The following is a 12,364-nucleotide window of genomic DNA, read 5'->3' on the forward strand; positions in this document are numbered from 1 at the left end:
TGGTTTTGTTAAAAAGAGAAATGGGGAAGCATACCATAAATTGTTTTGATTCTAGTTTCGGTTTTGTCCACTCACTCTAATGGATTTTATATGTTTTCCCCTGGGCCCTTCGTTTTCAAATGCCCAGATTTCAGATTAGCCGAGATTGCGTCCAGGCTCAAGGACTTTGGAAATCAGCGCTTCCGTTTTTGTTCGTAGGTTATTACTTAACCTACTTTGTATGATATCGGCTTAGTTTAGTGTTGCTCTGATAAACCTTTTCTTTTAAGTTTGGTGGATGTTTTTGTTCGAATTGATGTTTATTACGGAGGTTGTGATGGGATTGAACTTTCCGAAGGTAACATATATGCTTGGAATGTAAATATGGTTTTTGAGTTTTTGATTAGGAGGTAAATATTAATCATATCCAGGTTTGTGAACTATTTGGGTAGCCCATATTAGGGGAGGTTCTGCCGATTTTTTGGTTGGATTTCACCTAACGTGGGCCCCGCAGGCTCGTATCCAGGTTTCGGGGTGATTCTTGGGTCGGGTCCTGTCAGTTGGTATCAGAGCACTAGGTTATTAGATTCTGTGGCCGATATCTTCTTATAGTTGTCTTACATGCTTGATAGTATTTAGTACCTCCCGAGTGATGGCCCGACTGCAGCGGTTCCCCATCGTATACTCTTCGGTGCTGACGTACCAATTAAGTATGTAAGATAGTTGTTGTTGGTGTAAATATCTTGGTGTAACTCAGTTATGGGAATTTCAGGTGGAATGAGACGCGGACGTAGATCTCGTGCTAGTAGTGACCCTTTACCCGCTGGTGAGGGTGATGATGAGCAGGTCCCTCGTGGGTTGCTACGGACCATGGAGCAGTTGTTTGAGCGTTTTACAGCGGCACTCCCAAATCCTAGTACCGACTATACTGTGGAGCGTGCCAGACGCCATGGGGCGTATATTTTTTTCCAGGGCTCCTACGGAGTCCGTAGCAGGAGACTGGATTACTCGTATGGATAGAGTATTTGAATCCTTGGTTGTCCAGCTGCTAGGAGGGTTCCTTTGGCTATTGACCTCCTAGACGGGGATGCATGGCTTTGGTGGCAGGGTACTAGGAATATGGGTTTTGACCCAACTACCATGACTTGGGAAGAGTTCAAAACGGAGTTCTCAAATCGGTACTATAATCAGGCATCCCAGCATCGTCTCCGAATTGAGTTCATGCAGTTGAAGCAGACTGAAGAGATGACTGTGTTACAGTATGAGGAGCGTTTCATTGCTTTGTCTCGGTTTGCCCCTGAATTGGTGACAATAGAAAAGTTGAAGGTTGAGCAGTTTATCAATGGCCTTCTACCTATATATCGAGATTGGTTGGCGCCTCATGATTATCCGACTTTTAAGTTAGCTGTGGAGGCTGCTATGAGGTGTGAGGCTAGATATCTGGACGGTTCCCGACCTTTGGAGATTGGCGGTCCCAGTCAGGGGCCATCTAAGAGAATTGCCTCTAGTTCGGGTTCTGCATCGTCATCAGGCAGTAGGCCGAGCAGTTCAGATTCTAGCTCTCGTCAGCGTTTCAGGGGACGCTTCAGGAGGCCTGGGCAGACAGGTAGGAGACAGTTCAGGGGTGGCACTGCTAGTTCCAGTGGAGGCTTTGGCAGACAGGCAATTCAGAGGGACTATCCCCAGTGTGCTACTTGTGGTAGGCACCATGTGGGCCCGTGTCAGGCAGGTGTGGGGACTTGTTACTAGTGTGGCCAGTGGGGTCACTACAGGAGAGAATGCCCTCAGTTGACCCAGGGAGTCTTCACTACTACTAGTCAGAGTATGGGTCAGACCTCTGCGGGTGCTACTAGTTTGGGTTCTCATGGCAGTTTATCAGGCAGGAGCAGCACTCAGCCGGGTCGTGGACAGAGAGGGCGACCAGTGACCCAGGCCCGTCTTCATGCTATGACCCAGCAGGAGGGTCGCACTGCACCGAACGTCATTATGGGTATGTTAGTTGTTTTTGGTCAACCAACTTTCATTTTGATTGATCCTGGAGCCTCTCACTCCTTCATGTCTAAGAGGTTTTCTTTCTTTGCTAATGTGCCCCCATCTCTCCTACTTGGAGAGTGGCATGTTGTTCTACCATTGGGGGAAAGACATAGAATTGAGTGGGTACATCGTTTTTGTGGAGTGTTTGTAGAAGGAGTTTGTTTAGAGGCGGACTTGATTCCATTTGAGTTAGTGGAGTTTGATGTAATCCTAGGAATATTTCCTTTGGATGCATCATGCCTTAGTGGATTGCTTTTGTAGTACTGTATTATTTCGGAGTCTGGGTAGCAAATTGTCACCTTTTATGGTGAACGGGAGGTTCTCCCATCTTACATAATCTCAGCTTTAACTGTTAAGAAGATGATGAGTAGGGTTGCCAATCTTATTTGGCACATGTGGTGAATTCAGATGCCGAAGTTATGGATCGTAGCCAAATTCCGATTGTTGGTGACTATCCAGATGTATTTCCAGAAGAATTGCCTGGTTTGCCCTCGGTGCGAGAGATAGACTTTACCATTGATTTACTTCCAGGTACAACACCTATCTCTCGAACACCTTATAGAATAGCACCGGCAGAACTGAAGGAGTTATATATTCAGTTGCAGGAGTTAACGGATAAGGGATTTATACGACCTAGCGTATCTCCCTGGGGTGCACCTGTGTTGTTTGTGAAGAAGAAAGATGGTACTTTGAGGCTTTGTATTGATTACCGGAAACTAAACAGGGTGACTATAAGGAATAAATATCCCTTGCCCCGCATTGATGATTTGTTTGACCAGTTGAGGGGTGCTAAAGTTTTCTCAAAAATTGATTTGGTTATCATCAGATACGGATTAAAGAGGAGGATGTAGCCAAAACTGCTTTTCGATCACGTTATGGTCATTATGAGTTCCTTGTTATGCCTTTTGGGTTGACAAATGCACCCGCTGCTTTCATGGATCTCATGAACAGGGTGTTTCGCCCGTATCTTGACCGCTTTGTGATTGTGTTCATTGATGACATATTGGTTTATTCTAAGAGAGAAGAGTTACATGCTGAGCATTTGAGTATAGTATTGGAGACTTTGAGGATAAATCAATTGTATGCTGAATTTAGTAAGTGTGAGTTTTGGTTTGACCTTGTGACAACGAAGACAACGAAGATGGATGGAATTGTTTGAAGACTATAATTGTACCATAGAGTACCACCCTGGTAAGGCGAATGTGGTGGTGGATACACTCAGTAGGAACCTCTCTGTGACTTTGTCATATTTAGGGGTCATTTGGGTACCGCTATTGTCTGAATTGAGGTCTACTGGGGTTGAGTTATCGGTTGATGAGGATGTTGCCATGGTGGCTAGTTTCCATGTGAGACCAGTGTTCATTGATAAGTGCGTGAGGCACAATCTCTTGACCCAAGAATTGAGGGGATTAAAGAAGGTGTTCGTGGCGGTTGGCAACCTGAATTCTCTATTCGAAGAGATGGAACTTTAATGTTTGGAAAGAGACTTTGTGTTCCTACTTAAACAGGAAATACTTAATGAAGCTCATAGTTCCGCGTATGCTCTACAAACTGGTGGTATAAAAATGTATCAGACTCTTAAAGAGTACTATTGGTGGCCAAATATGAAAAGGGAAATTGCAGTTTTTGTGAGCAAATGCCTTGTGTGCCAGCAAGTGAAAGCGGAAAGGCAAAAACCGTCGGGGTTGTTGCAACCTTTGCCAATTCCGGAATGGAAATGGGACCATCTCACCATGGATTTTATTTATAAAGTACCGCGTACGCAGAATGGTAATGATGGTATTTGGGTGATTGTAGATCGACTCACCAAATCAGCTCATTTTCTGGCGGTTAAGGAAACCTTTAGTTTGGATAAACTGGCAAAGTTGTATGTGGACGAAATTGTAAAGCTTCATGGTGTTCCCGAGTCCATTGTTTCCGAACGCGATGCCCGCTACACATCAAAGTTTTGGAGGAAGGTTCACAAATGTTTAGGAACAAAATTACAATTTAGCACTGTTTTCCATCCTCACTGAACGGACTAGACAGACTTTGGAAGACATGTTGAGGGCTTGTTCTCTACAATTTAAAGGAAGTTGGGATAAGCACTTGGCTTTGATGGAGTTTGCATATAACAACAGTTACCATTCGAGTATTGGTATGGCTCCCTACGAAGCTTTATATGGGAAACAGTGTAGGACCCCATTATGTTGGGATGAAGTGGGAGAAAGACAACTTATTGGTCCTGAGATTATTGAGATCACAACAGATAAAGTTAAGGTGATCAGAGAGAGACTCAAGATGGCTCAAAGCAGACAGAAGAGCTACACAGATAAAAACAGGAAGCATCTTGAATTTCAAGTTGGTGATTGGGTATTTTTGAAGTTATCTCCGTGGAAGGGTGTGGTAAGGTTTGGTAAACGAGGGAAACTAAGTCCAAGGTATATTGGTCCCTATGAGATTGTGGAACGAATTGGTCTGGTCGCTTACCGCTTGGCTTTACCTCCACAACTATCTCAAGTAGACGATGTATTCCACGTCTCCATGCTTCGCAAGTACATCATTGATCCTTCACATGTGTTACCAGATCAACCCATTACACTTACAGAAGATTTAACCTATGAAGAAGAACCAGTACAGATCCTTGATTGTCGTGAGCAAGTACTCCGAAGTAAGGTTATATCTTTGGTTAAGGTATTATGGAGGAATCACCTGATTGAAGAAGCTACTTGGGAACCAGAGGATCAAATGAGGCAACAGTATCCACATCTTTTTCCTTAACAGGTATAATTTCGAGGACGAAATTTTATAAGGAGGGGAGATTGTAATGCCCCGTACCTATTAATTACTTTTTACCGTGGTTGACCGAGGAGTGACTTTTTCTTTAAGTCCAGTAAATTAGGAAATTTATGTGAGATTGTCGTAGAATACGCAAAATCGAGTTCGTGGACACGAAGTTTGTTTAAATCGGAGTTTCTACGGAAAAGTTATGATCAAAAATAGAAAGTACTATTCATAGCATGGTTATTTTTTTTTTTAGATGAGTTTATAATTGTGGAAAATAGGAAATAAAAACAGAAAAGGAAGAGAGAGAAATCAGTTTCCCGATTCCAGCCCCCCCCCTCTTCCTTTCTTCCTTCTTTCTTTTCTCTTCTTTCTTTTCTTTCTCTTTCTGCAAACCGGAGCCACTTTTTCCGGTGAAACCACCGCCACCGGCCGCACCACCGGCCATTAGAGGATCTTCTCTTGCTCCTCTTGTATCTAAGGTAAGATTTTTAACTTGGGTAGCTTTGGTTTGGAGATTTCGAAGAGAATTGCAGAAATGGGAAAAATTGGATTTTTGCTTTGATCTCAGTTTTCCGGCGATTTCCGGTCGAATTTCTTTGGGTTTTGGTTGTTGGTGAGTTGCTGAATGAGTTCCTAACCTTGTTGCAGCTTGTTTTGGGCTGTGGAGGAAGAATTAAAGGTGTTTGGGGACGTGAACAGTAGCGTGAACAGTTCCATCCGAGTTCTTGAGTTTGGGTTTGGAATTCCGGCTTTTTCTGCTTGTTTTGGAGATTTTCGCCGGATTTCTTTGAAGTTTTGGGTTGTTGGGTTGTTGTTGATGATCATATCTAACTATTGCAGCTTGTGTTGGCCAGTGGAGGAAGATTTGAAGGTGTTCAGAGACGTGAACAGTGGCATGAACAGTGCTGCCGAATTCTTGTTATTTTTGGGTTTAAATTCGGCTATTTCTGCTTGTATTTGGTGGCTGCTGCAGGTATATAAAAATGGTTGTGGGGGTTATGAAGTTGATTTTGGATTAAATAGGTTGATTGAAATTTGATTTAATCTTTGAGTTTTGTGTTAAACTTGAAATTGTTGGGTATTGAGATTTCTTTGGAAATTGATGTTGATTATGGTTGTTTGATGATTATGGTTTATAAATATTTTGGGTTAAATCTCTTGGTAAAAGCTATTGTTGAATGATTTTTGTTGGGAAATTGGAGAGGAGATTGTGATTTGAAAAAGAAAAAAATTTAGAAAGAAATTGAGATTTTTGGAGATGAAATTGTGGATTGAAAAGGGAAAATTAAGAAGGAATTGGAATTTCGGAAAGGGAATGGTATTATAATTTTTGTGGTTAATTATGGTTGAGGAAACGAAATAAAAATCGGTTGAGTTGTTAAAGAGTTTTGAGGGCGTTGGAATTTTAAGAAATTCTGAAATTCGAGAATTTAATCCTAAATTGGAGAATTTGGTCGTTAGAAGAATTATGTGTAATGAGATTAAATTCCGAAGGATTAAGCTTAATTTGTTTCTTAGATTGTTTCCTCATTATGGTTAATTTTATCCTGCCAATTGTTACAGGACGTATTGAGCCCTCGAGCGAGGGTGACACGGGCAGGCAGCAGGTTTAGCTGCGGGACTCACTTGTGAGTGGACCTTTATTTTATTTAAATAATGCATGCAGCATGGTATTAAGTTTTGAAATGTGATTTTGTGGAAAGAAAAGGATTAAAAAGGAAACAGTTGACAAGGAGGCCAGTTTTGGCGCATGCGTATCTTACCTAGTTGGCAGTCCCTTCTAGGTAATAGTCTGGTCGGCAGTCCCGTCCAGACTACAGCTCGGTTGGCAGTCCCATCCGAAGTGTCATCTGGTTGGCAGTCCCTTCCAGATGACTTGATGTAGTTAGTCGGCAGTCCCGTCTACTACTTGTGGCTAGTTGGCAGTCCCAACTAATCACCGCCTCCTATCCGGTTGGCAGTCCCTTCCGATGCGTCATCGGGTGGCAGTCCCTCCCCGATGGCATGAGATGCCTAGGAAGCAGTCCTTCCTAGTAATCAAATGAGTTTCTTGGGAAAAAGATTGAGTTGGGAATTTTCATGAAGTATCGCTGCATGATGGTTTTGTTAAAAAGAGAAATGGGGAAGCATACCATAAATTGTTTTGATTCTAGTTTCGGTTTTGTCCACTCACTCTAATGGATTTTATATGTTTTCCCCTGGGCCCTTCGTTTTCAAATGCCCAGATTTCAGATTAGCCGAGATTGCGTCCAGGCTCAAGGACTTTGGAAATCAGCGCTTCCGTTTTTGTTCGTAGGTTATTACTTAACCTACTTTGTATGATATCGGCTTAGTTTAGTGTTGCTCTGATAAACCTTTTCTTTTAAGTTTGGTGGATGTTTTTGTTCGAATTGATGTTTATTACGGAGGTTGTGATGGGATTGAACTTTCCGAAGGTAACATATATGCTTGGAATGTAAATATGGTTTTTGAGTTTTTGATTAGGAGGTAAATATTAATCATATCCAGGTTTGTGAACTATTTGGGTAGCCCATATTAGGGGAGGTTCTGCCGATTTTTTGGTTGGATTTCACCTAACGTGGGCCCCGCAGGCTCGTATCCAGGTTTCGGGGTGATTCTTGGGTCGGGTCCTGTCACAAAATGATCTCCGTGGAAAACCCAAGCTTCGACGGCAAGATGGTGACCGGAGGTGGCCGAAGTCGCCGGAAATCGGCAAAAGTACCCAACTGCCACCGTAGCTTCCTCCGCTCCAAATCGAGGTTCTCCGGCCAAATCGTCGTGAAATACCTCCACAGACGTGACAAGGGGAAGAAACCGAGCTTGGGGGTGGCCGGATTGTGTCCTGGGTCGGCCGGAGGAGGAAGATACCGGATGATAGGAGCATTTTAATGCGGTATTTTAATAGTTAATTCCTCACATTTTGCTTAGTTAATTCCTTAACGAATCTATTTTTAACTCAATTTCTATTTTTTAGGTACATTGGAGTAGATGATGATGAAATGAGCTGTTTGGCACTAAAATGAGCATTTTGGCCTGAGAAAGCGTGTCTTGGATAAATTGAGCCAATGAGAAAGCGAGCTAGACAAGAAATGAGGAGTGGCAGACTAACCATCCGAACTTCAAATGAGTTGAAACTTTCCAGATTCATTCTAGAAAGCCCAAGGATCATTTCTTATGAAGAGTGCCAGAGCAAACTATGAGTGGAAGGCATTCAAACAATCAGCCCAATTTTCTACATAAGCAAAACTGGAAAACTGGACCTGTAAGAGGTCCAGCAGCATTTTCGGCCCAACCACATGGCAATACATTCTGAAATTTTACCACAGTAATCTACATTCATGGGGGAATATTTGTTATGAAGAAGCCTTGGGCAGAATCTAAACTTTCGGTGGAGATAAAATTGAAGTAAATGAGTAGGAAATCCATCATCATCATCACCCAAAAACATTCCATGTTTTAGGGTGTAATCATCATGTTTTCTCCATCATTTCTCACACTAATCCACCACAATCATCACCCAAAAACATTCTATGTTTTAGGGTGTAATCATCATGTTTTCTCCATCATTTCTCACACTAATCCACCATCATCATCACCCAAAAACATTCCATGTTTTAGGGTGTAATCATCATGTTTTCTCCATCATTACTCACACTAATTTACTCCATCTTTTCCAATTTCACTCTTCTTTCTCTTCCCTATATAAACACCTTCTCCTCTCACTCTAACACATATTCCTTCATCCATTTCATCTTCTTTGTCTCTCCATTTCCTTTCCATTTTTATTTTCCATTCTCTAGTTCTTAGTTTTGCATTTTCAAGTAAAGAGAAGAAGAAGAAGCCGTGAGGACATAGCCTCCATCATCCACCTTGAAGACTTGCTTCCAAGATTCAAGATTCCAACGTTCAAGCTCTCCATCTCCATCTCCCCTCACGGTGTAATTCATTCTTTTTCCTTGTAATGATCTTTTGTTTTCCTTGTTTGAATTCATATGAACTTGTTTCTAGTTAACAATAATGTTTAGGGCAAAGTTTAAGCCCAATTTCTATGTTTAAATAAAGTTTTCGAATTCTATAATTGTGATTCTAAGTTGCTTATGTGAGTTTGTTCGATTAAATTTGCTTTACAGAAAACTTTTATATGTTTATCTTATTTTGGTCGACACTTATAGGATTTGCATGTAATTGGTGCTAGGTTTAAGAACATGAAATCGACTTTTCGTTTTGTGTAACTTGAATCAAAAGTAGTAAAGGTTCCGGACAAGAATCGAATTTAATTGAAGAAAATTGCAATTAGGTGGACTTTTCCATAACTAAGTTGTACACTTGAGTTGATAGCCTTTCTCTATGTCTAATGCGTTGAACATGTCATGATTGACTAGCTTTCTAGGGCTTGATTGCATGTTTGATAGGATTAATCTAGGTGCTTTCGCTTAGGTTAATTAGCATTGAAAAGTAAAATATGGGAAATCATTTGCTTTCGAATGTTTCACATGATCAACTCATCTCTCATGACTTGGAAGAACAATTATAGGGTTTGAATCGAATTTGATTACATGGAATTGATTTTGATCTTTGTTCCTTGCGTTCCACCCTTGTATATATGTTTTTACGTTTCCTTTATTTTATTTATTTTAATTTTAATTTAAAGAATCCTAATCCCCCCTTATTTGTGTTTACTTGTATATATTTATTCTTTGTTTTATTTTTGTAAATAATACTTTATTATTTTAATTCTTTATTTGTTTATACAATTGTATATATTTATATTCTTTATTTTATTTTTATAAATAATACTTTTCTTTATTTGTTTCACAATTACAAGTGTACCCTCAATCCCCGGATAGAACGATCCCTATTTGCTTATACTACTAACGATATTTTCAGGGTTAAATTATGCGCTTGCTTTTTAGCGCATCACCGGAGGGGGAAGAAATCGGCCGAGAGGGGAGAAGAAATCGGCCGAGAGGGGAGAAAGAGTAGGGGAGAGAGAAAGAGAGAACTTACCCGGTTGGGTAGGTTTCCAAATATAGAAATCTATCAACAGTAAATTCCCATATAAATATATAACTTACCATGAACAGTAATTTCTACACTTTCGCTTATAACTTTCGTATACGAGCTCCGATTTTTACGTACCACATATGCACGCGCTCGGTTTAACGTCCTCTACGACTTCCATGAAGAACATTTTCCCAAATTTTGACCCGAACAAAAAGTCAACTTTTAGGGCCACTAAACTACCAAATTAGGGTGAAAAGTGAAAGTAATTGTCGTTTACCGTCCAAATGACTAGTAAACGGGTAAGTGACGATACGGGATGTTACATTGATGGTTCCTTCAGAAGCCCTGGGCTTGTGGGATTCGGTGGGATAGCTCGTGACCATGATGGTTCATTTGTACTTGCCTTTGCCTCTAAGATCAGGGTGTTTAGCTCTTTGGACGCAGAAATTCTAGCTTTCCTTGAGGCTGTTCCTGTAGCAAAGCTGCGAGAATGGAATGACTTATGGATTGAGCCAGACTCCCTGGCAGTAGTGAGGTTCTTCAAAGCTCCATATCTTATTCCATGGAGGCTGCGAACTAGGTGGTTAAATGGGTTAGCTTTAACGCGTAATATGCACCTAAAGGTGACCCATATTTTCGGTGAAGGGAATGTCCCTGCAGATATTTTAGCTAACTATATATGGTGCTACGGACAATGGGAGTCATGTGTGGGACGTTCTTCCTCAATTCCTTGCCCCGGCATTTGGTCGCAATTTCTCTGGAAGAGTGGCTTACAGGTTCAGATGAGTTTTGTTTTTCGTCCTTCCTATCTTGGTTTTACATATGGTTCTTCATGTTGGTTATATTCTATTGTTTAGTGTGTAATGGTTTGGTACTTTCTAGAATCTTCTATTGCTTGTTTGAGCTTGTTTAGGGCACGGCTTTGGTTAAGTCCTCCGGCCTGTATGTACTCTTCTTTATCTATCAATAATATTTCGGGAGAGGACGATGAGTTAGTCCTCGCCCCGCTACCTTTAAAAAAAATAAAAAAATAATTATAATAAAAAAAAAAGTGGCTTGAGTCTTTTCAACTTCCATTGCCTGCTCTATTCTTAGTCTCTCTTCTTTTGCTTATTCTACATAGAAAACAAAAGTATTACACAAAATTAAAGCTGAAAAAATGGGACAATAACACCAAAAAGTAAAAATTAAAAATGCAACACTGTATACTTCTTTCAACATCTTCAAAGAACTGCATTTCCTCAATGGTTTGAATATATTTCAACCCCATTATTGCATCAGACTTGAACCAGTTTTGGAGGCACATGAGGGCTTCAACTGTTCTAAGAGTTAAAGAACTCCTAAGTGGATCAATTACCCTTTTTCCTGTGCCGAAACTACTTTCACTAGCACTGTGGAGACTTGGATTGCTAAAACATCCTTTGCCACAGCTTGCAAAGGATACTTTGAACCATTAACCTTCCATGCACCAATCTAAAATCTTTCAATCTTCATCTTCTTCAGGCTTTTCTATGGGATCTACAAGTATCTATCAATCTCTCTTCCAACCACCATTGGTTCACCTTCAAGCTGCTTGTTCTAATCTACTAGCATAGCAGCCCTCTTCCCTGTTAGTCCTCCTCCTCATTTGCCAACACTTGGTCTTGGTGTACTGCATACCCTCTCCCACCATTTTTTTTTTCTTTTGTGCACTATGATCACCATTAGAATATGCATAAAGGTCGCACAAATTTACAACAAGCTCTCTCACTTCCTCTTATTTCCTCTTAATCTCTTTCCTGTCCATGGCAAGCAGTGTTTCACACACTCTCTCAATTTTTTTTTAGTTTATACCTTGGAGCTAAGACAAGTGCTCAGGAAAAAGCTTATTGATGACTTATAGTGATCCAAAGTATTTTTTGAACTTGTTACTCGTTTTGTTAGCCATACCAAACAAAATTTTATCACTCTCACTTGATTGATTGTTTATGTGCTTATAAAACAGCTCATCCAGCTCTACCTTGATTGTAACTATATATGTCATGGAAGGCTTTGTGTGATGTAGGGTGAAGTTGTGCATGCACACTCACTGTAACATCATAGAAAACCTTTAGAAACCTCACAAAAACAGTTGCTTTCTCCCAATCTATTTCAATTGGGGGCCTTACCATCTTCACATGTTGTCTTGCTGCCTACTTTGAGTAATTTCAACTTCTTCATATTCATTAACCAACTCTTCATTTTCATGTTAGCCAAATAGTCACCCTCAAGTATAAGGGGTACAAGTTATAGGGATTTAAGAAAGGTTGTCGAATCCACGAGAATTGGATTCCTTTCACTAGCTAGGGTGTGAACCTAAGGAGAGCTAGAATATGCAAATGTACAATCACAAACCTAAGTTTACAAGAAAATCTAGGCTCATGGTGAGTATGTGCAAGATGGAGTAGTGATTTGATTTTGGTTTTTTAATATAGTTTTGAATTGAAAACAACTAGATACTCAAATGTAAACTAAATTACTCTAAACTAAACTAGTGATCAAATGGATGAAAGTTAGGATTTAGATTGTCTACCACTAACCTCTCTTGCAAGTATTGATGCAT

General features: G+C 40.5%; 1 protein-coding gene across 1 annotated transcript; it reads left to right on the plus strand.

Moving 5' to 3' along the window:
- The first annotated feature begins 562 nt into the window (after nt 1-562).
- LOC121052245 lies at nt 563-7,582 on the plus strand. Its single transcript, XM_040516860.1, has 2 exons — nt 563-1,969; nt 7,005-7,582. The coding sequence occupies exon 1, from the start codon at nt 1,099-1,101 to the stop codon at nt 1,726-1,728; it is 630 nt and encodes a 209-aa protein (XP_040372794.1). The 5' UTR covers nt 563-1,098; the 3' UTR covers nt 1,729-1,969; nt 7,005-7,582.
- Nucleotides 7,583-12,364: the final 4,782 nt, after the last annotated feature.

This window comes from Rosa chinensis, chromosome 3 (genome assembly GCF_002994745.2).
Source record: "Rosa chinensis cultivar Old Blush chromosome 3, RchiOBHm-V2, whole genome shotgun sequence".
NCBI lineage: Eukaryota > Viridiplantae > Streptophyta > Magnoliopsida > Rosales > Rosaceae > Rosa > Rosa chinensis.

Bases quoted from the DNA above. Each gene is read 5' to 3' on its own strand.
- LOC121052245 (XM_040516860.1), top strand. From the start codon at position 1,099: ATGGGTTTTGACCCAACTACCATGACTTGGGAAGAGTTCAAAACGGAG.